The 26,314-nt window shown below is 42.5% G+C and overlaps 1 protein-coding gene across 4 annotated transcripts; it reads right to left on the bottom strand.

Moving 5' to 3' along the window:
• LOC310633800 (C-type lectin domain family 2 member E-like) lies at positions 1-26,314 on the bottom strand. 4 transcript variants are annotated; one of them, XM_083351686.1, is made up of 9 exons: positions 26,194-26,314; positions 18,046-18,461; positions 16,884-16,906; positions 15,376-15,464; positions 12,561-12,659; positions 9,867-9,971; positions 5,639-5,817; positions 5,172-5,275; positions 1-825 (listed from the first exon to the last, which is right to left on the bottom strand). In XM_083351686.1, exons 2-9 carry the CDS (start codon positions 18,232-18,234, stop codon positions 690-692), a joined length of 924 nt encoding a protein of 307 aa, XP_083207812.1. In that variant the 5' UTR covers positions 18,235-18,461; positions 26,194-26,314; the 3' UTR covers positions 1-689. The 4 variants fall into 4 exon arrangements, with proteins under 4 accessions (XP_083207812.1, XP_083207811.1, XP_083207814.1 ...); XM_083351685.1 differs by lacking the exon at positions 26,194-26,314 and adding an exon at positions 19,907-19,987; XM_083351688.1 differs by lacking the exons at positions 9,867-9,971; positions 26,194-26,314 and adding an exon at positions 19,907-19,987.

Below are 26,314 nucleotides of genomic sequence, written 5' to 3'. Positions count from 1 at the left end.
GCAGTTGCCATGTTTATTCCCCGCTTGGAGGAACCATGATGGAGACTTTTCTTCCGACAGTATTAAATTCCATACAAACATGCAGTACTAGGGCTTGGTATTCTAGTTCACACCACATGCAAAGCTAACAGCTGAGCATCCTACAACACACTGAATTACAATCTACCCTGACCCGTTTTTTTTAGCCTAGTCTGGCCACACAATTACTCAAAATGGACTAGTGTTTTAAACTAGTTCTCCGAATTTGCATTGTTTTTAGCTAAAGAAAAAAAGTGAGGTAGCAAAGCACTCCCAATCCAGCTAGAGAGTATATGTACCAAAAACACACCGCGTGAGTATAACCTTAGATATTATATACCTCTAATTTACCTGGGAGTAAATCCCTCTAAATTCGAGGAGCGTTCTCCCATGAAAACCTATTTAGGATTGCAAACCTGTATTGGGGTGGGGGGAAGAGAAACCTCCTTAAAATGTGTTTAGATCTTTTCTTACATCACTTTGATTTTTTTTTTCAGTCTGGTCAGCTTTTGCAATTATACCCTGTAAAAAAAAACAACACGTTTTATCTCCTACATGGATGAAAAGCAAGGCCACCCACAGAGATGTATCGTGGGGTGGGTGTACGCGCACGCGCAGCGGCAGTGAAGGGCTCCATCTCCATTTTTTGTACAGAAGGAATTCTTCCATGCTCAAGTTGCCCTGCAGAGTTGATGGTTCGTTGACCCTTTCAGGCTGCACAGTCCTTGCTTCCAGTCGGCACAATCTGCGCTGCTCACCGCTCTCTTCTTCAGATAAGCGCAGGATCCGTCTCCCTCCACTTCAAAGCTGCAAAGCAATGATAAAGAAGAGTTGCTGGCATATCTAATTTTGTATGTGTTGGGAGCAGTAAGAACTGTCTTTGTTCAATATTGGGAAAAGGAAAACGCTGTGCCGCAGGGGTAGGCAACCTCGGCTCTTGTATGACTCGTGGACTTCAACTCCCAGAATTCCTGAGCCAGCATGGCTCAGCTTGGAAACCTCTCCCTTTCCCCTCAGCATGGCTGGCTCAGGAATTCTGGGAGTTGAAGTCCACGAGTCATAAAAGAGCCAAGGTTGCCTACCCCTGCACTATGGGAAGGAGAAGATCAGGGGGGCGGAAACACAGGATTGTGTAGCATTGAACTGATTTATATTGCAAAAGGTTAAGATGCAACATTGAGTAAGAAATGTACCCGGACATCACGTTGTTTACTAAGCACTTATGATTTGTAATAATAGAAAATGAATAAAATATAATAATAATAATAATAATAATAATAATAATAATAATAATAATAATAATAATAATAATAATAATAATAATTTTATTTTTTTATTTTAATTCCATTTATATCCCACCCTTCTCCGAAGACTCAGGGCGGCTTACAAGCTTAGCAGTGGCCTTCATTCTATGTATATGCCTGCTTATTAGGGCTTTCACACACACCCCAAGCGGCATTATTATAAAGTCAGCTTAATTGCCCCCAACAATCTGGGTCCTCATTTTACCTACCTCGGAAGGATGGAAGGCTGAGTCAACCTTAATAATTAATAATAATAATAATAATAATAATAATAATAATAATAATAATAATAATAATAAAATAGGAAGGAGAAGAAGAAGAAGAAGAAGAAGTAGTTGGAAGGGATCTTGGAGGTCATCTAGTCCAACCCCCTGCTCAGGCAGGAAACCCTATACCAGGGGTCAGCAACCTGAAACAGTGAAAGAGCCACTCAGAACCAGTTCCCTCACAAAAGGAAAAACTGGGAGCCGCAAAAAATGTGTGCGCATGCGCATATATGTGCACATGCGCAGAACAGGGTTTGACTGAAGAGTGGAGCCAAGGCGAGATATGCACCTACCCTGCATATTTGAATTGATTGGTTGAAATTTTTTAGTCCCACTTTTTTGGGGGGGGACTGCACATGGCAGAGGACTGGGAGCCACAGGAGATGGCTGAAAGAGCCGCATGCGGCTCCGGAGCCGCGGGTTGCAGACCTGTGCCCTATACCATTTCAGGCAAATGGCTGTCCAGTCTCTTCTTAAAAACCTCCAGTGTTGGAGCATTCACCGCTTCTGGAGGCAGGTTGTTCCGCTGGTTAATTGTTCTAACTGTCAGGAGGAAAGTTGCTGGCATTTATAAGTTTCTGTAAAGCGTTTCCATAAAGTTGCATTTCTGATCCAAAGTGCTTGAGAGAGGCACCGAGAAACACGGGGAGAAGAGTGCACAAACAAGGGCTGGTATGCTCCGAGTACAGGTGGTCCTCGACTTACCCACCGTAATTGAGCCCAGCACTTCTGTTGTTAAGGGAAACATCCGTTAAGTAAATTTGCCCCATTTCTACGACCTTTCTTGCCACAGTTGTTAAGTGAATCACTGTGGTTGTTCCGTTAGTAACACCGTTAAGTGAATCTGGCTTCTCTGTTTATAAGAAGGTTGCAAAAGGGGAATCACGTGATCCCGGGACATTGCGACTGTCATAAATACGAGTCAGTTGCCAAGCATCTGAATTTTGATCACATGACCATGGGGATGCTGCAGCGGTCCTAATTGTGAAAACCGGTCATAAGTCACTTTGTGTCAGTGCCGTTGTAACTCTGAACAGTCACTAAGTGAACGGATGTAAGTCGAGGACCACCTGTATAAAATGATAGGAAAAAAATTAAAACAGCCACAGGAATTGTTTGCAATGCAGGTTGTCCTTGACTTATGACCACACTTGGAGACTGGAAGTTCAGTCCCTAAGCAATGAGGGTATTAAGTGAGTCAGGCACATGACTGTGCCCAATTTTATGACCGGCTTTTGCTGTGGTCATTAAACGAATCCTGCTCCTCGCCCCATTGACTTTGCTTATCGGAAGCCAGTTGGGAACGTTTCAAATGGTCACCGTGTAACCCAGGGACGTTGTACATACTGGTTGCCATGCTCCTGAGTTGCCATCTTGTGACTGCAGAGGACGCTGTGATAGTTGTGAGGACTGGTCATAAATCTCTTTTTTTTTTCAGGGCTGTCGTAACTTCGAATGGTAGTTAAAGCAATGGTTGTATGTTGAGGACTGCCTGTATTTCTCAACCGAGTTCTGTTCATGCCCAAGAGAACAAGGCATCATTCAAACCGTCTCCTTCAGGCAAAAAAGTAGAACGGCTGGGTTCACAAATCCAAGAGCTGGGGTGCTGAGGGTACTCCCCTGAGTGAGATTCTTAGATGCAGGGCGAAATAGGATGCTGCCTTATAAAGTTTTCTTGTCTCTTTGGAGTTCATTCGTGCCTTGTGAAAATTCGGACGGCAAACTTGTCTTCTGGCAAGCTTGTCTTTTTCGGAGGTAGTTTAGAACAGTGTTTTTCAACCACTGTTCCGCGGCACACTAGTGTGCTGCGAGATGTTGCCTGGTGTGCCGTGGGAAAAATTGAAAAATTCGAAAGATTTTTTAAAAAAGTCAAATTTTCGCCCACTAGGCGGGTGCCGGACTGTGTCCTGGGTATGGGGAGGTGGGGTTTTGACTCCGCCCTCGGCCAGCAGGGGCGCCGATTGGCGCTCCTCAGGGGGACACCCTCCACTTTTCTGATGTCCGGGCTGTGATTGGTCCAGACTCCAGCCTGGACCTATCACAGTAGGACATCATCTTCCGACTTCCTTCCCGCCCGAGCACAGTGTGCGCAGCAGCGGAGAGAAGAAGACGTCGCGACTCGAGTCACCAGGAGGAGCAGAGCAGGAGGGGACGGACGGAGACCAGGACTCGGCGGGAGTCGGCACTGCAGAGAGACCGCATCCGGATCCAGACCAGGCCGCAGGCCGCTACGTGTGTGTCTTTCTTCGATTCCAGCCAGAATATCAGCTTTGTGTTCAGCCAAACAGGCCCAGGTTGCGCACTGAATAAAGTATTTTATAATTTTTCATATTTCTGTTTACTTACTATTTCATAATAAAGTAATTATAAAATACTTTCTTTGTGTTTATTTGATTCCTATTCAAGAGAATTACTTTATATATAGTCAATATAGGCACAGAGTTAAATTTTTTAACATTTTCTAATGGTGGAGTGCGTCGTGATTTTTTTCATGAAACAAGTGTGCCTTTGCCCAAAAAAGGTTGAAAAACACTGGTTTAGAAGTTGCTGTTCTGTAGGGACGCGGACAATAATTGCTATTGGAGGATGGGAGAGGGTTGATTTGAATGCATTTGTTCTTATACGTCTGTTTTAGTGTTTTCATCAAATACTGGAAACCACTGGGAGTATGTAAGGAACATGGTGGTCTATCAGAATAGTAAAGTAATTGACTGAATGAATGAGTGTCCCACCGTTGCTTTTCCAAAAGACAAATGGATATTCTTGGGTTTGTTTGTTTTTCCCCCCCTGTGAAAATGTTTCGCTTCTCATCCAAGAAACTTCTTCGGTTCTTCAGAACTGTTCAGAAGAGTTCTTCGGAACTGAAGAAGCTTTTTGGATGAGAAGCGAATTTTTTTTCAAAGGAAAAAACAACAAGAAGAAAACCCAATTGCCTTTGGGAAAAGCAACTTTGGGACAACCGTGACCTGTATGATTGAGAATCTCCATGGAGATTGAATGAATGAATGAGTGAGTGAGTGAATGAATGAATGAATGAGGCAAACACAGCTGGAACCAATCTAAATTTCCTTTTGTACCTGGGAAACTGTTTCATGTTCTCCTTCCCTCCCGTTTATATGCCATTCCAATCCAGAGCCTTGCAGCTGTTTGCAATAGACCAGATGTAGACTGAGACAATTACAGAGCTGTTATAACTTCTAACCTCACATGCTTACACATGCTGGTTACTATGATCTTTCCTCTCACTCCCAAACAAATGGCTCTAAATAGCCGTATTGTAATTATATATATATATATATATATATATATATATATATATATATATATATATATATATATATATATATATATATATATGTGTAGATCTAGAGTCTCGGGTTTCTTCCCGCGTTCCTTTCATCTTCTAGATCTACACATACAGACACCCGCGAGAATCTACGAAAACAAATATATATATATATATATATATATATATATATATATATATATATATATATATATATATATATATATATATATATATATATATTTGAAGACTTAATGGAGAGTATGATCTGAGTATCCAATGGTAGGAAGAACTTACAGGTTTTTGAACAGAGTCCCATCTGGCCATTTCCAGCTCTCTTCAGGACTTCTGTGGAGGCCAACCCAGTGGTTAAAGGGCTCTCTGACATTAACGGCGCCAATCTGTTTTCGAATTAAAAAAACAGACAAACAGAAACAAAATATGGGTTTCAGAACATTTGAGAAATTGAGTTGTGTTTCTTCCATCATCACTCTTCATATATGTGCACGTATACGCCCCATGTTTTATCAAGAACGACAATTCACATTCTAAAGAAAATCCACTATCTGGATTGCTTGAATTAAAACACTCTGCTTCTAGGGTACAGAGGATAAAGCAACACCTCAATACTAGAATCAGATTTAAATTCCTGGAACATCCTGGAGAGATAATGGCAGGCTCTTATTTCATAAAATAGTGAAAGAGGTAGGCAGGCCTGATTGAGCGCAAGTGCAGATAACAATGTTGACAGATTCTTTGCTTACCAGTTTCTCTAGATCCCCAAAAACAGCCAAAGTGGCCCCACGGGAGAGACAACGATTCTGACTAGCATTCCAGGTCTCTTTGGTTTCCATAACATGATAGCAATTTTCTTGGTTCCTGTGCCAGCCTGTTGGGCAACAGGAAGTGGTGGCAGCAGCGGAAGGCAAATGAGGTTTAGCTTCTGAAAATACAAATTCATGTTATTTAATAGATTATTATCGTCAGCCCTTTATTTAGGAACAGAGGTGGGGAACTATGGCCCCTTTATGACTTGTGGACTTGAACTCCCAGAATTCCTGAACTAACATGGAACTCAAACTCCCAGAATTCCTCAGCGTGGCTGGCTCAGGAATTCTGGGAATTGAAGTCCACAAGTCCTAAAAGGGCCATAGTTCCCCACCCCTGATTTAGAAGACTGTTTCTCAGCTTTGTGAATTTCTAGGTGTATGAACTTCAACTCCCAGAATTCCACAGTCAACATGGCCACTGATAAGAATTCTGGGGGTTGGTCCACATATCTGGTTGCTAACAAAGTTGCTAAATTTGGGAAAGATTGATTTAGAAACTCAGGTCATAAAAGAGAAGGTAGAAAAAGCTGCTGTTGTTTTGATGCTCTCCTTCCCTTCTCCAATAGAATATTAAGTTCAACTTTTTTCTGATTGGGATCCTTCAAATGTGTTGGATCAGAATCTCCATAATTTCTAATGATTGGTGCAAACAGAGAAACTAAAAGTTTCTTTGCCTGGTCTTATCTGCATAATACTGCTAAGCTTGTAAGCCGCCCTGAGTCTTCGGAGAAGGGCGGGATATAAATGGAATTAAAATAAAAAATAAAAATAATATAGTTCTATCAACCATCAGGCTGGATACCCATTACACTAAACCAGGTTTTATTTTGACTACAGTTGGTTGAATGGACCTAACACAGGGTTTGATGTACATTTGGCTGTAAGCAAGAACCACCACTGTGCAAAAAAAACAAAACGAAAAGAGAGGCAAATATTATTATAGCTCATTGCACAGCCAGCCAGATGTTTTGACTGGATCTGGCACCTACTGATTCCCTCCCAAGGATCTGAGATAGGCAGATGTTGTTTGAAGGCATTAAAGATATTCTCACAAAATATACGCTGTTCCAAGTAAAGCTGATGATATTCAAGTGGTGCTTCAGTTGTTTTGGGCTTCCACTCAAGGTACCCATCACTATTTGTGCTATATTTGCTTTCTTTATAATAACAATATTGTTATTACAGAATTAGGAAAATGCTTTTATTTGAACACCAAGATCTCTGTATATTTTGGAAGTGTGGAGCTATCCTTCCCCAAAAGGATAGACCGGTACCAATCGGGTTTCAGGCCTGGGCACAGCACAGAGACGGCATTGGTCGTGCTGGTGAATGATCTCTGGCGGGCTCGGGACACGGGTTGTTCCTCTGTCCTAGTCCTATTAGATTTCTCAGTGGCTTTCGATACCATCAACCATGGTATCCTACTGTGGCGTCTCAGGGGGTTGGGAGTGGGAGGCACTGTTTTGCGGTGGTTCTCCTATCTCCTGGGCCGCTCGCAGTCGGTGTTGATGGGAGAGCAGAGGTCCGTCCCGAGGCCTCTCATTTGTGGAGTTCCTCCGGTGTCGGTTCTCTCGCCCCTCCTATTCAACATCTATATGAAGCCACTGGGCGAGATCATTCGTGGTTTCGGGGTGGGGTATCATCAGTATGCTGATGATACCCAACTTTTTTTCTCCACCCCGAACCAACCTAGCGATTCCCTCGCCGTGATGTCCCGTTGCCTGGAAGCGGTCCAGGTCTGGATGGGGAGAAACAGGCTTCGTCTCAATCCTGCCAAGACTGAGTGGCTGTGCATACCGGCATCTCGGGTCAACCAGATTATTCCATCTCTAACGATGGGGGGTGAGGTGTTACCCCCCATTGATAGGGCTCACAACTTGGGCGTCCTCCTGGATTCACCGCTCAATTTTGAAGATCACATAGGAGCCGTGACCAGGGGGGCTTTTGCCCAGGTTCGCCTGGTGCGCCAGTTGCGACCCTATCTGGACCGAGATGCCCTACGCACAGTCACTCATGCGCTCGTGACCTCCCGTTTAGACTACTGCAACGCTCTCTACATGGGGCTGCCCTTGAGGACCACCCGGAGGCTTCAGCTGGTGCAGAATGCGGCCGCACGAGTTGTGATAGGGGTTTCCCGATACTCCCATGTAACACCTCTACTCCGCGAACTGCATTGGCTTCCGGTTGCCCTCCGGGTGAGATTCAAGGTGCTGGTGATGACCTATTAAGCCCTAAATGGCGAGGGTCCGGGATATCTGAGGGAACACCTGCTGCCAGCATCAAGCTCCCTTCGTCCAGTGCGCTCCCACAGGGAGGGTCTTCTCAGGGTGCCGCCGGTTAAACTCAGGGGGAGGGCCTTCTCAGTGGGCGTGCCTGCCCTCTGGAACCAGCTGCCCGCAGAGCTTAGGACTGCCCCTGACCTCCGTTCATTCGGCCGGGACCTGAAGACCTGGCTCTTCGAGCTCTCTGGCCCAGGCTGAGAATTTTTTAACTTTAACTGGGGTTTTTATTTTTTCTCAGGGAATGATGTAATCTTTTTAAATTGTTTTTATCTTTTGTATTGATTTTCTTTTAAATATCCTGTAAACTGCCCTGAGTCCTTCGGGAAAGGGCGGTATATAAATCTAAATAAATAAATAAAAAAATGATCTCATTACAGGAAGAAAAAAAAGTAAACACCGTCACAGCAAAAGACAAATAATTTCTTTAGCACAAAAAAACCACCCAAATAAATCATTGTGTCAAATTATGTTCCTCAGAAGCTAGGAATAATAATTAAAAACAATTACGGTATTTGGGGCTCGATTTTACAAAAGAAAAAAAATCAGTTGCTGCAAGTTTTCATACTGTCAGTGTGATAAAGTGGATTTTAAGACCTACTCCTTAGTACAAGTGATAAATTTTGGGGGCATTTGTTTCAAACAGCCAGTGTCTTAGCTTCCCTTTCGTGACCTTAGTTTGACACAGATGTCAGATAAGGAGGCACGCCAGATAAACGGCTGCTGGAGCTAAACAATCTGCCAGGACAGGAATCATTATAGTTTCACGGTTTTTCCTTCCCAGTTACAAAAATATTTATTTCAAAGATGATTTGCTGCAAAAAAAAAAAACTTTGTAGGCTCACTCTGATATTCTCCAAACTCTGTCCAGAGTTCAGGGATTCACTGCTATTCCCCAAACCAGGGTTAGGCAACCTCGGCTCTTTTATGACTCATGGACTTCAACTCCCATAATTCCTGAGTCAGCTGACTCAGGAATTCTGGGAGTTGAAGTCCATGAGTCATAAAAGAGCCGAGGTTGCCTACCCCTGCCCCAAACTAAAGAGATTGCTGGGATTTGTATCCATAGTACCCATGGGGCTTTCTGGGTGTGATTCCCACACTGAATTACCATGCAGGAAAGCAATGAACAACACACTGCTCTAGGCAACTGCCTGCTTGCATTATGGGTGATGTTCTCCAGAGTAAGAAAGAAAGACAAAGGAAGAACCAATATTTTCATAAAGTAACTTCAGCAACGTGTACCCTACAAAGTAAACTGCCGGTTATGTGGGAAATTATTTGAAATATTTCTAGAAACAAAACAGTGTGTACGTGAATAGACACAGGTAGTCCTCGACGTAATTGAGCCCAACATTTCTGCTGCTAAGCCAGACAGTTCTTAAGTGAGTTTTGCCCTATTTTACAATTTGCGACGGTTATTCAGTGAATCACTGCGATTGTTAAGTTAGTAACATGGTTGTTAAGGGAACCTGGCTTCTCCAATTGACTTCGCTTGTCAGAAGGTCGCAAAAGGGGATCACGTGAGCCTGGGATACTGTAATTATCATAAATATGAGTCAATCTCCAAGTATCTGAATTTTGATCCTGTGCAACATGGGGATGCTGCGATGGTCGTAAGTGTGAAAAACAGTCATAAGTCACTTTTCCCAGTGCCGTAGTAGGGACTGAACAGAAGATATGGCTGCCTTGAAGACTAGGCCTTCTTCTCACACTGATACTGGATCTTTTTGTTAAGGTGGGGATCCAAGACCGGGATGTTTTCTTTTGAAAGTCCTCAACTTACGGTCCCTAAATGAATTGTTGTAAATTGAGGACTACCTGTATTATTCTAAAGGATGAAACATGGACAGATCAATATGGAACACGAGTCTGTCACTCACTTGTGAAAACGAAGATGGTGGTTACCAAGCCCACAATCTGAATGACAAAAATTATGAGGACAATCCACGTAATTGAGTTCTTGACCCTTGCGTTGGGTTGGGTGCCTACAAAGGAAAAGATCGTAGGTCGTTTTATTGCATTTTTAAAAAGACCTTTCTTCCCAGAAAGCTTAGAAATGGCTTAGTGGATCCTCTATTACCTTGGCAACGGATAACACCCAGTTTCATGCCCCCTCAAAGCACCCATTATTGGAATTAAACATAGATGTGATCAGAAAGGCTGCCAGTTACTTTTTTCTTCCTCCCTTTCTCTCAACTGTATTTAACATCTTGCTGAATTAACAGTTCTTAACAGCTCAGATGTTTGCATTCCACTTGATTAATCCCACCTGAGTTGGCTTAATAAATATGTACTTCAAGGTGGAGATTTTGCATTGTATCTCTGCTAATTATTTCAGTAGGTTGCCCTTGAGATCTAGACCCCCCAAACCATAACTTCAAAGAGTCAGATAAGTAAACAGAAGCTTCTAAATCACTGGGGACCTTGGTGTGGTCCAGATGTGGCAAAAGTAAGACTCTCAACATGTCTCCCCATGGTCTGGCTGTCAGTGGCTGCTCAGAGGTAATGCTGAGCATCATCTGGAAGGCAATATGGAGACTTGGCTATTTGAACTTGCCGGCCTGGACTGAGGGTTTGGGGTTTTAGATTTTAAATTTTAGAATGTGTTTTATTGTTTAGGGCTACTTGGTTTAATTTATTTTAATTTTTGTATATTATGTGTTGTATATAGTGTTTTAATTGCCCTGTACACCGCCCCGAGTCCTTCGGGAGAGGGGCGGTATATAAATCTAAATAATAATAATAATAATAATAATAATAATAATAATAATAATAATAATAATAATAATATAATGTTATAATAATAATAATAATAATAATAATAATAATAATAATAATAATAATAATAATAATAATAATAATAACCTGCTGGAAAAAAGGTGCCCGAGTCACCTCAGTGATGTGACATACCCTGAGTTCATAAAACATGATATGTCTATGGATGATTCTCAATCATCCGGGTCATGATTGCCCCAGAGGTGCTTCTTCTAAAAGACAACTGGACTTTCTTGTGTTTTTTTTTATTTGAAAACATTTCACTCCTCATCCAAGAAGCTTCTTCAGTTATAACCAGGGCTTTTTTTCTCATAGAACGCTCAGAACGGAGTTCCAGCACCTTTTTTGGATGGAACCTTGTAGGGTAGGCAAGGTGAGTTGTATGACATATGTGAGTTCCGGCACCTTTTTCTTTTACAAAAAAAGCATTGGTTATAACTGACTGGGGAGGAAGGGAAGGATTTGTATTCTTTGCAGTCATCCAGTTGTTACCTCTCTGAGAGTCACTGAGTCCACTTGGGAATTTTATGCTTCCTCAGAATCAATTGAATCAGAGCGTAAACAAGTGTGGGATGTCAATGCTGCTAACATTGGATGTCCTTGCTTTGGCAATATATGAAGATGCAGCTATTTCCCCCTTAACTTCTGTGTTACAGTACTTTTAGAGTTAGAAATAGATGATGCTGAGGGGTGGGGGTGGGGAGGAAGAACACGTAGTAGTAGTAGTAGGGTGTTTTTCAAGGTTCTTTGAAATAATAAATGATAAGAAATGGCGGGTTGAAGAACTGGAAGGAAGGTCTGCATTTCATACTAATTGGAGGATGTGATTTATGACTGTTAATTAGAGGAGGGAATTGGGCTTTGATACTAGGTGTTTAGGGGAGGAGAATTCAGATTTTGGTTTCGACCATGTACATGCCAATGCCATGCTACTCGAATAAAGATTCTTTAAGGTAAACAATGCCTCGAAATTCTTTGAAGAGTTTCATCTGTCGGAACCATGACATGGAACTTTCTTGGGATTGCTGAAAGGACAAAGTTCCACACCTGTTTACACTTCTGATTTGGCCTAGATTAGTTCCCAGAGTCCCTTTCCAGCCATACAAGTTCCTTGAATGACAAGCAAATAAGGAAGTATACATTATGTATTAAGACTTTTTTTGGAGAGCTTCTGATTTGTTAGCACCCAGTTGTGACCACATGGAACTAGAGCATATACAATAATGGCAAATAAGAGTAGAACAGGGGTCCCCAAACCCCGGTCTGTGGACCAGAAACCAGGCCACACAAACAAGCAAAGCCCCATCCGCGGGATGCAGGCAGAACACAAAAACCACACCCCCTCCGGTCCACGGAAAAACCTCTCTCCACAGAACCGGTTTTATGGTGCCCAAAAGGTTGAGGACCTCTGGAGTAGAACATTGTTTCTCAATCTCAGCAACTTCAAGACATGTGGACTTCAACTCCCAGAACTGCCCAGTCAGGATAGCTGGCTGGGGAATTCTAGGAGTTGAAGTCCACACATCTTCACCTTACTGAGGTAGAGCTACAGGACGTTGGAGAGCTCCAACTTGAAAGCTTGTTCCATGGAATTTCAATCTTCCTACCGCAATTACCTGCAGCCAAATTCCTTGAGGCACAGAATGTCTGAGCATGTATTCAGAAGAAAAACTCTTAGTACTAAGTTCAGGACCATCTTTCCTCTTGGCTGACAACTGGAGCTGCTTAGAAGGATCCAAACAGTGAAATTGTCTTCCTGCAGTTCAGAGGAATATCCCACAATGCCAAGTGCCTTTTACCTGCTTCCTTCTTTTCTTCCAAGCTGAAGTCCACCCACTGCTCAATAGCTGCAGGCTTATTGTCTTTCTTGTCATCTTGGTTCCCATCGATTGCCCCTCCTTCGAAAAATAAAGGGAAATTAGATATCTACTCTACCTGAAGCAACATAAAGCATCTTCCCTCTTGATTCTTGCAGATTCTATCACAGGGGTCTTCAAACTTGGCCCTTTTATGACTTGTGGACTTCGACTCCCAGAATTCCTCAGCCAGCCTGCCTGGCTGAGGAATTCTGGGAGTCGAAGTCCACAAGTCATAAAAGGGCCAAGTTTGAAGACCTCTGTTCTATCACATCACAGTCCCATAGGTTAGCAGGGGATGCCTTCTTGGGAGGTAGGGAAATCCTACATACAGGTAGTCCTTGACTTACAATGGTTTATTTGAAGTTACAACGACACTGAAAAAGTGATTTATGACCCCTATTTCACATTTATGAACCATTGCAGCGTCCCCATGGTCACCTGATCAAAATTCAGACGCTTGACAACTGACTCATGTTTATGACAGTTGCATGTGATCAGCTTTGGCGACCTTCTGACAAGCAAAGTCAATGGGGAAGCCAGATTCGCTTAACAACCCGTGTTAGAAAGTTAGCAACTGCAGCGATTCACTTAAAAACTGTGGCGAGAAAGGTCATAAAATGAGTCCAAAAACTCAACAACTGTCTCGCTTAGCAACCGAAAGTTTGGACTCAGTTGTGGTCATAAGTTGAGGACTATCTGTATTGGTATCTAGAACTAAATCCCAATGAACCTAAATGTTGTGGATGTAGGCCAAGTACTGTAAACCTGGCAAAGCCACTTTTTGAAGGAAGTTGAGGCAAGGCTGTCCATTAACTACTTCAAAGTAATGCCATCTTTTCCTATTGCACAATCCCAGGAAAACAGAGGCAAAAGTTGCAGACGTGTGAAACCTGCACCCCACTGTCATGGTTCCGATGAATGAGACAATTCAAACAAGTTGCAGGCATATTATTTATCTAAAAGTCTTTGTAATGAAACGAAACATCAGCACTCATGGAGGGATGCCAGAATCTGAAATCTCCTCCCCCCAAACCCATTGTAACACACACACAATCCCCGCCCTTATCTACAGGTCATAAATCACATTATCCAATTAGTTTTACATATGATGTTTCTCCTCCCATTCTGTACGCAGGCTTTTCTTATCTTCTCAAAATAGTCTTAGAAAATACCCTCCCTTCAAGATTCAAAGTGAAGCAGTTTAAACAAAAGGCTGTCTCTTACATTGTCAGTGCAAAAACATGTCAATATTTGCAGCATTGACACACAGCTTCTGAACTATTTGCACCTAAATTTAATCCTGGGTGAAACAAGTGCGGAGAAGTTTCCAGAGCCTCTTGGCTGGAGAATCCTGAGAGTTGAAGCCCACACATCTTAAAATTGCTAAGTCTGAGAAACACTGCTCCAGGCCTGGAGATTCGTGACCCAATGGGTGCACTAGCTATAGCTGTGTGAAGTTCTTGTACAATATAGTTTTTAAATGTGGTGGGTTATTGTGCCATGCCAGTAACAAGTGGAGGTTAATTTTGCTTCTAAATGCACGTCACCAAGCAAAACTGTTGGTGGTTTAGAAGTAGAATAGAATAGAGTATATAATCAAATAGAGCTGGAAGGGATCTTGGAGGTCTTGTAGTCCAGCCCCCTGCTCAAGCAGGAGAACCTATACCAGTGATGGCGAACCTTTGAGAGACCGAGTGCCTACACTGCAACCCAAAACCCACTTATGTATCGTCGGGGGCTGGGTGGGCATGGCCCATTGAGTGGGTGTGGCCAATTGGGTGGACATGGCCCATTGGGTGGGCGTGGCTGCGGTGATAAAGAGCAGACTGGATGGGACTAAAAAGTTCAATCAATTCCAACTTTGCGAGATGTTTATTTTTTCCTGCGAGAAGTTGAAATTGATTGATTGAACCTTTTTTTTTTTTTGCACAGGGTGGCGGAGGCCTAGAGCGAAAAGGTTTTATAAAACCAACTGAAGGCCTAGCACTGGGGTGACGGCGTGCGTGCCCACAGAGAGGGCTGTTTGCGCCACCTGTGGTACGCATGCCATAGGTTCGTCACCACAGACCTGTACCATCTCAGACAAGTGACTGTCCAGTCTCTTCTTAAAAACCTCCAGTGATGGAGCGCCCATAATTTCTGAAGGCGAGCCGTTCCACTGGTTAATTGTCCTCACTTTTTGGAGGTTTTTCTTTAATTCCAGGTTGCTTCTCTCTTTGGTCAGTTTCCAACCATTGTTTCTTGTCCTGCCCTCTGGTGCTTTGGAGTCTAATTTGACCCCCTCTTGTTTGTGGCAGCCCCTCAAATACTGGAATACTGCTATCATGTCATCCCTATTTCTTCTTTTCTTTAGACTTTATATTTTGGGTCTAATGGGATCTGGTAGAGGAAGGAGAGAATCTTTTTTTAGAGCTTCTGGGTGGTTGGTTCAAGCATTTGACAGAATTTGCAATTCAGTGACAGGGACCTCACTTTGGAAATTTTTTTGGTGGACTGATATTTAGGATTAGCCCGTTTCTTGTAACACTGAGAATCAGAATTTTGTGTGTATAAATATTTTTTTTGAAGGTGAAATTATGCAGCGTCCTGTCTTATTCCAAATTTGATCTGGGCTTCCTTCTATTTCTTTGGTGGGCCAGTCAAGCAAACGGTCATCTTACACAGGTAGTCCTTGACTTATAACCGTTCACTCAGTGACCATTCAAAGTTACAACAGCGCTGGAAAAAGTGACTTATAACCATTTTTCACACTTACCTTTTTCTATGAAGTCTTCTTTGTTTATGTTTGAAAATTCTACAATGGAAGCATCGGTTGGCTGTGATTTTGGAAAACCATCTTTCCCTCTAGGGAGAGAGGAAATTCATGATATAAAGGATATGTAATCGAAGAAGATCAAAACATTTGCCTTTTCCTATGATGGACTGTAGAGTAGAATATAATGCGATTGTTTGACTAAACTGTATTCAAAAAAGTTAGCAGTAGAAATGCAGGTAATCCTCGACTTACAACACTTCACTTAGTGACTGTTCAAAGTTACGGCACTGAAAAAGTGACCTATGACCATTTTTCACACTTACAACCTTTATAGCATCCCCATGATCAGGTGACCAAAATGCAGATGCTTGGCAACTGGTTCATAACTTATGGCCGTTGCTGTGTCCCAAGGTCACGTGATCCCCTTTACAACCTTCTGACAAGCAAAGTCAACATGGGAAGCCAGATTGACTTCACCACTGCGTTACTAACTTATCAACTGCAGGGATTCCATTAACAACGGTGGCAAGAAAGGTTGTAAAGCTCACTTAACAAATGTCTCACTTAACAACAGAAATTTGGGGCCCAATTGTGGTCGTTAGTCAAGGACTACCTGTACTATCTAAAGTAGGCTGTCAATAATGTGGCAATCAGGTGCTATAAATGAATAGAGTAGAGTAGAGTAGAGTAGAGTAGAGTAGAGTAGAGTAGAGTAGGGCTGGAAGGGACCCTGGAGGTCTTCTAGTCCAGCCCCCTGCTCAAGCAGGAGAACCTATACCATCTCAGACAAGTGACTGTCCAATCTCTTCTTAAAAATCTCCAGTGATGGGGCACCCACGATTTCTGAAGGCAAGATGTTCCTCTGGTTGATTGTCCTCACTGTCAGGAAGTTTCTCCTTAATTCCAGGTTGCTTCTCTCTTTGATCAGTTTCCATCCACTGTTTCTCGTTCTTCCCTCTGGTATTTTGGTGAACAACCTGACCCCTTCTGCCTTGTGGCAGCCCTCTGAAACACTGCTATCATATCTCATCAAGAAGGAACAAAATGGCTTTCTTGACTGAATTCAGCGCCTGGTTATTTCAGACTTCCTATTGTTTCCTTGATAACACCACCAAAGTGGATTGATTACCTCCCTTCACTCTAAGAAAGTTTTTCTTTTATCAGCTTCCCAAACTAACTCAGACTTCTCATCCAGGGACCAAGCAGGTCTGACTCTATTTAGCTTCCCAGGTCAGAAGAGGCTGGCCAAGACCTGTCACAGGCTGGGAGCTCTTAGCTCTAGAGATGGAAAGCGGCAGCCTGTAAGAGGCAGGCTGGTTTTGTTGGACCTGGCGTGAGCTAAGCTCCTCTGTGAGGTGACCTTGGATGGAACCAGTCAGACACAGCCATCTGCTGCAGGTCTAGATTTGGAAGTCTCAAAGGGTGGCGTGAAAGGTGAGGTGAGTGGCATACAAATCAAACAAACAAATGCCCCAACACATTAGGTGCACCAGCAGGAAAACACTTACCCATTCAAGACATGTCCAGTAGCCTAGGCAAAAAAGAAGGAGGTAAAGTATTATGGGATGCCTTGGATTTTTCTTTTGCCAAAAAGTCAACTAAGAGACAATTGTCACCATATTAATAAGGATGTCAGCCAGTTTGGTCTAGTTCAGGGGTAGGCAACCTTGGTTCTTTTGTGACTCGTGGACTTCAACTCCCAGAATTCCTGAGCCAGCCATGCTGGCTCAGGAATTCTGGGAGTTGAAGTCCACGAGTCACAAAAGAGCCAAGGTTGCCTGCCCCTGGTCTAGTTAGTGGTTAAGGCATCAGGCTAGTCCTGCTTTAAGCATGGAAAAAAACAGCTGGGTGACTTTGGGCCAATCACTTTCTCTCAGCCCAACCCACAGGGTGGTTGTTGTGGGGAAAACAGAAGGAATATTAAGTATGTTTGCTGCCTTGAGTTACTTATAAAATTAATAACGATGGGATAGAAATAAAAACATAAAACTTTATATAATTTAGCTGTTTTTCAACCCTGGATTTTGGATACAGCATGATATGATACTAAACCATATTATATATTATGTTAATGTTAAGTTAATTTTATGTTGTATTGTATAGTTAGTATATTGTACTGTACTGTACTATAATGTACTGTATAGTACTCTATCGTATCGTATCGTATCGTATCCATATTTTGGGTGAGAAAAACTTTGGTGCAAAGACAAAAAGATCTAAACTCCGTCATCCCTCCCATGTTATTTTTAAGTCAAACACTTCTGCAGTTGCTGTGGCTGGAAGATACTTCATTTGATCTTTTGACAATTTGATATCTACATTTCACATTTTTCAACCCCAGATGAGGGTGATATATAACAGTGTGTGTGTTTGTGGGGGGGGGAAATAATCACAATTACCACGATGGGTGCATATTGTACTTTTACTGCAGCAAATAGTTTTAATCCGGGTCAGTTTGTTGTGACAAATAATAAATAAAACAAGTGAAAGTGAACTGAGTCATGGCTGGACTACTCTGGTGAATGTCATGTGGAGCTGCCCTTGGAGACTGTTTGGAGACTGGTGCAGATGATGGTTTTCTATTGGCAGAAGGATTTTATCCCAGGGGCATTTAGGGGCTGGCTCCCTATTGACTTAGATACATTGTTTTGGAGAATTATGCTGGCTTACCTGATTTTGTGGTTGATTCCTGGAAATGACAGTGTGTGCCGCATGATCCCAGGATTTTCTGCAGAGCGAACAAAGGGGAATTTGATCCTCCAAACAGAAAAGACTTAAGTCTTCTTTATGTATCATGCACACATCTTGAGCTGACCAATTTGTTTCATCTACAGTTGCCTGTCTGATGGCTTCTTTCATTTTCCTCAGAAATTCTGTGGACCCCTGTTTGTTTTTCAATGAATCTCCTTTACAACTTGAACAAGGCCCTTTATCTTTTACTTCATCCTCCAAGGATTGGCTGATGCATGTTAGAGAAGAGTTTACCCCACAGGATGGAGTGATTGGAGGTTGACAGTTGGTCAAACCAATCAAACAAACAGTTTCCTATGTAGAACGGCTTGAAGATGTGATCTTCTCCTGGTTCCCTAAGGAAGAAAACAGCAGAAATGTGGACTCAATCAAGAGAAGTTATAATGTATTCATATATTGTAAAATTGGAATGCTTGTGGTTTGGGCCCCTTTTCTGTTTTCTTTCTAATGCGGTGTGTGTAACTATGGCAACTTTATGACCTGTGAACTTCAACTCCCAGAATTCCTGAGCCATCATGGCTGCTCAGGAGTTCTGGGAGTTGAAGTCCACACAGGTTGTAAATTTGCCATACTTGTCATCCGTGTTCTAAAGTCAGATTATAGATCTAACCAACAGATTTTTTTTTCTCAGAAACTATCTTGAGTGATTTCTGCTGCTTAAGGTAAAATATACATTAAACAATTATTTGTTTATCTTCTGAGAAGAAGCAGAACAACTAGATTCTGTAATAGCTTTAGCAGGGGTATCAAACTGCTGGATGTGTCATGCCAAAACCGTGCTCACCTCATTGGTGGCAATGGAAAAAAAGTCACGATACCTCGCGGCACATCACATGATGTTGCGTGTTTGACATTCCTGCTATATAGTATCAACTCTCAAGACTTTTTTTTCTGCTAGGTATTCAAAATGAACTGTGATTAATGTGTGTGTGTGTGTTTGTGTTTGTGTACGTGTGTGTGTGTGTATAATATGTATGTGTATGTATATAAGGTAAAGGTAAAGGTTCCCCCGCACATGCGTGCTAGTCATTTCCAACTCTAGGGGCCGGTGCTCATCTCCGTTTCAAAGCTGAAGAGCCAGTGCTTGTCCGAGGACATCTCCGTGGTCATGTGGCCGGCATGACTCGACGCCAAAGGCACACGGAACGCTGTTACCTTCCCACCGTAGTGGTCCCCATTTTTCTACTTGCATTTTTACGTGCTTTCGAACTGCTAGGTTGGCAGAAGCTGGGACGAGTAACAGGCGCTCACTCTGTTACGCGGCACTCGGGATTCGACCCGCCAAACTGCCGACCTTCAGATCGACAGGCTCAGCGTCCTAAACCACTGAGCCACCGCGTCCCTTTTTGTGTATGTATATACATATACGTATACACATACATATTCTTTTGAGAGCTGGCATCAGTATTTCATTTTTTAATGCATGCCAGTGTGTTCACAGAAAAAAGTAACAATAAAGTTTATCTTATTCCTTGTCAGAACTTTCATAATAATAAAAGTTGTTCTTACTTCCTACTTGATTCAGTATACATATGGAGAAGTTAATATCCATATTTAGGAAAGATCCCAAGACATTTATTGGAGAACAGGAATATGTAATTCTTCTTTATTAAAACAGTGGCAACAAGAATCACAAGTGCTGCATGAAAGTAAAATGGGGAGATAACACTTAAAATAGCGATAAGCAAGTCTGAATACCATCTGCCAGTTTCTACGTTCTAAGCCTTACATCTATGTTTAAATACAATACAATCCTTGCCAAAAATATGCATCGTCTTACCCATATATGCAATGATCTGAGATGAAAGTTACAGTTCCAGCGTCAGTCCTCTGATGTATATGTATCTACTTTCTATTTTACTTCTGGCTATGTAGCTTTGTACTAGAACTAGATGTTAACAAGGTGTGCAAAGAAAGATAAGCCATGAAAGATCTACAGGAGATTTAACTACAAGCCTGCCCCAAAGCCTTTGAGTGGGTTTTGCATATAGAGCTTCTGGCTCTGCTGTTATTGAGGATCATTCCCTGCTTATCTTTCAAAAAGCATATGTCTAAATTACGGCTATACCCTTGGCTATTAGCTATCAGGACGCTGCAGAGGAGCTGTTGACAATATACAAGTATGTGTTTGTTTCAGCTAACAGTTGCCTTACGGGTCTTTTTTCTTAGCATGCTAGGATTTAACAATAGCTCATATAATTGTCTTCTGCCAGAATATCCTAACAACTTAACTCATTGTTTCTCAGACTCCAGAAAGCAGCTGTTTGTAGCTTGCTTTGCTCTGGTTTTGCTGCTTCTCCTTAGTCTCTCAGCCTCACAAAAATCACCCAAAAGAGTCAGTGAATTTCTTCTCTTCCTGGATTCTACAAAGGCAAGAGGATGTATGGATCCTTCTCAAAAAAACAGTTCAGCTCTCAAGACTGTTTTTCCCAAGATTAGGACTCAGTTAAGAAAGACCATCATCTCATCCTCACAGATAATCCTTGATTTAGGACGGTCATGGAGCTTGCCCATTACAGTCATAAGTTGTAATGGTCGTCAAACAGGTCACCCATATGACTGGCCTGATTTTATTATATTTTTTGTGGGTGGTCGTAAGATAAATGTCATGGTTGTAAAGAGAATCCGTTGCTTGCTGTAGGCCGGTTTTACCAAAAACTGGAAGGAAATGCCAGTTATCGGCAAAACCGTTGTAAAATGGGGTCATATGACTATTGGATGATGCAAACAGTTGTAAATGGGAGCCGGTTGCCAAGATCCCTATAAGTAATTGTTTCACTGCAGGGGTTGTGATAATGGCAGTCACCCTGTAGCTTTTCCAGGATCCATCGTAACTGAAGGTTTGCTGAGCGACTGGTCATAAGTCAAGGAATTACCTGTACTTAACAAATGGGAAGTCAGAAATAGCTGGCTATTACCAGCAGCCCCCTTCAAAATGAAGTCCTGGTTATAATGGGTACAGGTAAGTAGATGGACATGCAACCCCATAACACAAATCCCTATCCCTTTTGTTACATGTTTTCGCTTCGTTGCATACACAAAAGAGCAAGGCGTCTGTTGCGACACCATACCAGCCATCTTGTAAATACTGACTTCCATGGATGCCTCTGAGTGGAAGAATAAGCAGGGCCATAAACCATCAAATGCAATCCATGCATGGATTCAATTCATACCTTACATGGAGTCACCGTTTGCTTAATCCTGGTTTGTTCAATAAGCCACAAGGACTGAGTTTGAACCACACGCCAAGTCAAAATCTAACGAACCACATTATGGCCCAATGTCATGAACAAACCCTCAGACAGTGATCACTAGTATCATAACATAGTCATTTTCTTCTAATCAAGGCCTGTGACCTCAGCAAAGGAAAATTATTCTAATAAAGGAAAATATTTGTAGCTCTGGGTTGAAATGAGGAGTCCTGGGCACTTTCTGAGTTTACTTATTTCCTTGCAGATGTTTCATTAACTAGCATTGAAACTCCTAGATGATCTACCTCAGGGATCTTCAAACTTGGCCGTTTTATGACTTGTGGACCTCAACTCCCAGAATTCCTCAGCCAGCGTGCCTGGCTGAGGAATTCTGGGAGATGAAGTCCACAAGTCATAAAACAGCTAAGTTTGAAGACCCCTGATCTACCTGGTAGTAAGCACAGGTGACGTTACCTAGTTTGGATAACCAAGTTCAGAGAGTACCAAGAAAAAAAAAATTGCTTCCACACCATCTTCTCTAGCTAAGCTTTTTATAAAGATGATTTATGTCCCCCTTCCCAAACTACCTTTAACAAATGAAAACAAAAATGGCACCAGCATCACATAGCTTTGAGCTCCTCCGTTTCCTTTCTTGCTGCTCAGAAAGAGACATTTGGGGGTTCCTCAAGGCAGCCTATCAAGCTTCTCCAAACTCTAAAAGTTTCAAGGAGGAATTTCCTTGAAGGAGCCAGCAAAAGCTACGAGAATCCTCCTTTGTGACATCAGTGTTGCCTGAGTGAAGGAGAAAGGCCATTGCAGAGAGTGGAAGTATTTGATTCTCGGGGGTTCACCCCTAACCCCACAATTCTCAGTTCTCTGATTCGGTTAACCAAAGTCCCCAGATTTGATTTTTTTTCCAGCAGTTGATCTAAGGCCGGGCTTTTCAACCTTTGCACAGATTGTACCACCTTTAGGATAAGACAGTATTCGAGTACCACCAGTGCATAGCAAGGTGTCAAAAACTTGATAACTTTTTTTTAAAAAGGAGAAACGTATCAGTTTTAATTTCTTCGGTGGCGGTTCCTTTGATGAATCACTTTCCCTTTTCAGGGAAGAACGTATGATGAATTTATCCATATTTGTTAATATGTACCACTACCTTGGTGGTGAGCTGGCTGATCGGTCCTTCTTTCTCTCTCCCTCTCCTCTCCTCTCCTCTCCTCTCCTCTCCTCTCCTCTCCTCTCCTCTCCTCTCCTCTCCTCTCCTCTCCTCTCCTCTCCTCTCCTCTCCCTTTTTCTGTCCCCTTCTCTTTCCATGTCTTTTTTCCTTTGCTCTCTCCTGCCAAAACCTCCTCCTTTTATATCCTCTCCTCTCTCCACCCCTCATCCTTTTCCAGGTGCACTGGAGGCTCCAATCAGCATGTAGCTGCACGCCAGTCCTGGGGACTCTACCTCACCCTGGAAGCTCCAGCTGACTCTTTCACCCCAAGGCCTGTCTGCTGCTCTTGGTGATAGCAGAGGCTGCTGGAAACACCAATCATCTGGAACTGCTTGCGCCGATCCTGGGCTCTCAGCAGAGTCCCGGCGACACTGCAGCTCCAGCTGACTTTCCCCCAGGTCTGTGCGGCATTGCCACCACTTCAACTCATCAGCACTGCCACCACTTCAGCTCATTCCCCCCCCCAGTTACACTTGTCTAGGTTGTGTACCATCTGCCAGGTGCCAAAGTACCACCAGTGGAATGCGTAGAGCCCTGCTCTAAGCTACTTGTCAAGGTATTGATTTAACATCTAACCAGCTTATGTAATGTAAGATTTAAGATGAAATGATGGGAATGTCTCAGCAGGGTCTGTGTCTCTTTAACAGCCTTTCTATAAAGGGAAGGCTCCACGGATGTGTTCTCTCTCTTCCGTTTCCTGCTGTAATTGTGGTTTGTTGGATCCCGCTGTATTAGCTGTATGTATATATCCTGCTGTATGTATATTGTTCCTGCTGTATGATATTGTAGATAGTGTAAGATAAACCACCATTTAATATAGACCATGGTTTACTGTGTTTACTCCTGGGTTATCTCATGCAATAAGATTGTGCACACTCTGACACTACCATTTTCCAAACTTGGCAAACTTCCAGGTGTGTGGATTTCAACTCCCAGAATTCTCAGCAATGGCCATGCTAGTTGTGGAATTCTGGGAGTTGAACTCCCTGGAAATTGCCAAGGTTGGGAAATACAGGTAGTCTGCCACTTACAACCATTCAAAGTGACAACAGCACTGAAAAAAGTGACTTATAACTATGACTATGGCAGCATCCACATGATCAAAATTTGGCAGCTGGCATGTATTTATGACGGTTGCAGTGTCCCAGGATCATGAGATCACCTTTTGTGACCTTCTGACAAGTAAATTCAATGGAGAAGCTGGATCAACTTAACAATTGTGTAATAACAACTGCAGTGGTTCACCTAACCAGGGATTCCTAGTCTCTTTAGCTCAGAATTCAGGTTGTTGCTGGTTGTTTAAATTACAATATTCAGGAAGAAGAAAATGCTGTTATAGCCACTAATCCATGGGGCAGGTTGTGTAGTACAATGGTTATGTTAGAATAGAATAAAAGAGTTGGAAGAGACCTTGGAGGTCATCTAGTCCAACCCCCTGCTCAGGCAGGAAACCCTATACCATTTCAGACAAATGGCTGTCCAGTCTCTTCTTAAAAACTTCCAGTGTTGGAGCATTCACCACTTCTGGAGGCAGGTTGTTCCACTAGTTAATTGTTCTAACTGTCATGAAGTTTCTTCTTAGTTCTAGGTTGCTTCTCTCCTTGATTATTTTCCATCCGTTGCTTCTTGTTCTACCTTCGGGTGCTTTGAAGAATAGCTTGACTCCCTCTTCTTTGTGGCAGCCCCTGAGATATTGGAACACTGCTATCATGTCACCCCTCATCCTTCTCTTCATTAAACTAGATATACCCAATTCCAGCAACCGTTCCTTCTATGTTTTAGCCTCCAGACCTCTAATCATCTTTGTTGCTCTTCTCTGAATCTTTCTAGAGTCTCAACATCTTTTTTACATCGTGGTGACCAAAACTGGATGCAGTATTCCAAGTGTGGCCTTACCAAGGCATAGTAAAGTGATATTAATACTTCACGTAATCTTGATTCTATCCTTCTGTTAATGCAGCCTAGCACTGTGTTGGCTTTTTTTTTGCAGCTGCAGCACACTGCTGGCTCATATTGAAGTGATTGTCCACTAGGACTCCGAGATCCCTCTCACAGTTGCCACTATTGAGCAGGGTACTTGGGTTTGCCCTGTATTCAGTCATAACAACACTAGAAATGTGTTAAGGATGAGGCAGTCTTTTGTCTCCTCTCAAGAGCTGTATTGTATTGCGTGATTTATTTAATCGTAATTTGTTAAACATCAATTCCTACTAATTGAAGCCGTGGCTTACAGACTACAATGGCTCTTTTTCTATCACACCGTACATCAGGGGTCTCCAAATTTTAAGACTTGTGGACTTCAACTCCCAGAAATCCCCAGCCAGCCCTCCTGGATTCATGCTGGCTGAGGATTTCTGGGAGCTGAAGTCCACAAGTCTTAAAGTTGCCAAGTTTGGAGATCCTTGCCCTAGGTGATAAAGAAGCAAACCAAAGTTTGATTTTGAGCTCTCTCTGATCCCCTCTGCTAAATTGTAGCTGTTCTTGGCTTCTCTCAAGTACTGTGAACTTAACTGGATCCAAAGACAATTGTATTGGATCCCAAATCATCCTTCAGCTGAGATACGAGAGTTAAAAACAGCCAAGCAGGTACAATTTACTGTATATTAGAATCAGAGAGACTAAAACAGAAAAATTAAATAATATTATGAAGGCAAATTAGAAAACCAATATCTATATAATAAAGGAATAATAAAGGTAAAGGTAAAGGTTCCCCCGCACATGCGTGCTAGTTGTTTCCGACTCTAGGGGCCGGTGCTCATCTCCGTTTCAAAGCCGAAGAGCCAGCGCTTGTCCGAGGACGTCTCCGTGGTCATGTGGCCGGCATGACTAGACGCCAGAGGCGCACGGAACGCTGTTACCTTCCCACCGTAGTGGTCCCTATTTTTCTACTTGCATTTTTACGTGCTTTCGAACTGCTAGGTTGGCAGAAGCTGGGACGAGTAACAGGCGCTCACTCTGTTACGCGGCACTCGGGATTCGACCCGCCAAACTGCCGACCTTCCGATCGACAAGCTCAGCGTCCTAACCCACTGAGCCAAAAGGAATAATGGGTGTTTGTAAAACTGAACTTAATTTAGGACCATGACTTTGGGGATAAACAATTCATTAATGGAATCTAACGTATATTAGTTATAACCAGTTAACTCATTTTATAGAACTAAAATTCTATATATCTACCCCAAAATGACTCAAATGCAATCAAGAAAAAAAATAGTTTCTTGGCTCCACCCATTTCTGTTGAAGCAATATTCCAAAATATCCCTTTTGCAATGTTACAAAATTAATACAGACATTTCAAATGTTCCAGATCTTTCAAGCATCTGTTACTGTGGCAATCCTTAAACATCATTCCAATATGGAACTGGTAGACCACAGAATGGTATGCTTTTTATAAAACAGATACATCCACAGGAGTTGGATCACTTAAAACATCTCATGACAGAGAAGATATTTCCACCAAGGGCTTTCTGGTTTCTTGTTTTAATTCTTAGCCCTGGCACCATCTAATCACCCCTAAGACCTTTCTGTAACTATAAATTTTTGACAAAAAAAATAAATCACATCTCAAGAACCTCCCACCCGATGCAAATTCTTCCTAACTCTCCTGCCTTTGATCTCATTCTGGGTCTGCTATTTGCCTATTTTTGCTCTCCTCACCTCAGGCGTTCCTGTTCTTCAAACCGAGGTGATGTTGTTCGTTCTGATGCTCCCAAAGAAATTAAGTGACTGAATGAAATCGGAGCCGTTCAACTATTCTGGGGAGGGAGCAGAGAGCAAG

Source organism: Vipera ursinii, assembly GCF_947247035.1.
Source record: "Vipera ursinii genome assembly, chromosome: 2".
Taxonomy (NCBI): Eukaryota; Metazoa; Chordata; class Lepidosauria; order Squamata; family Viperidae; genus Vipera; species Vipera ursinii.
The sequence above is the reverse complement of the archived record's forward strand: the minus strand, read 5'-3'. Positions and strand labels throughout refer to the sequence as shown.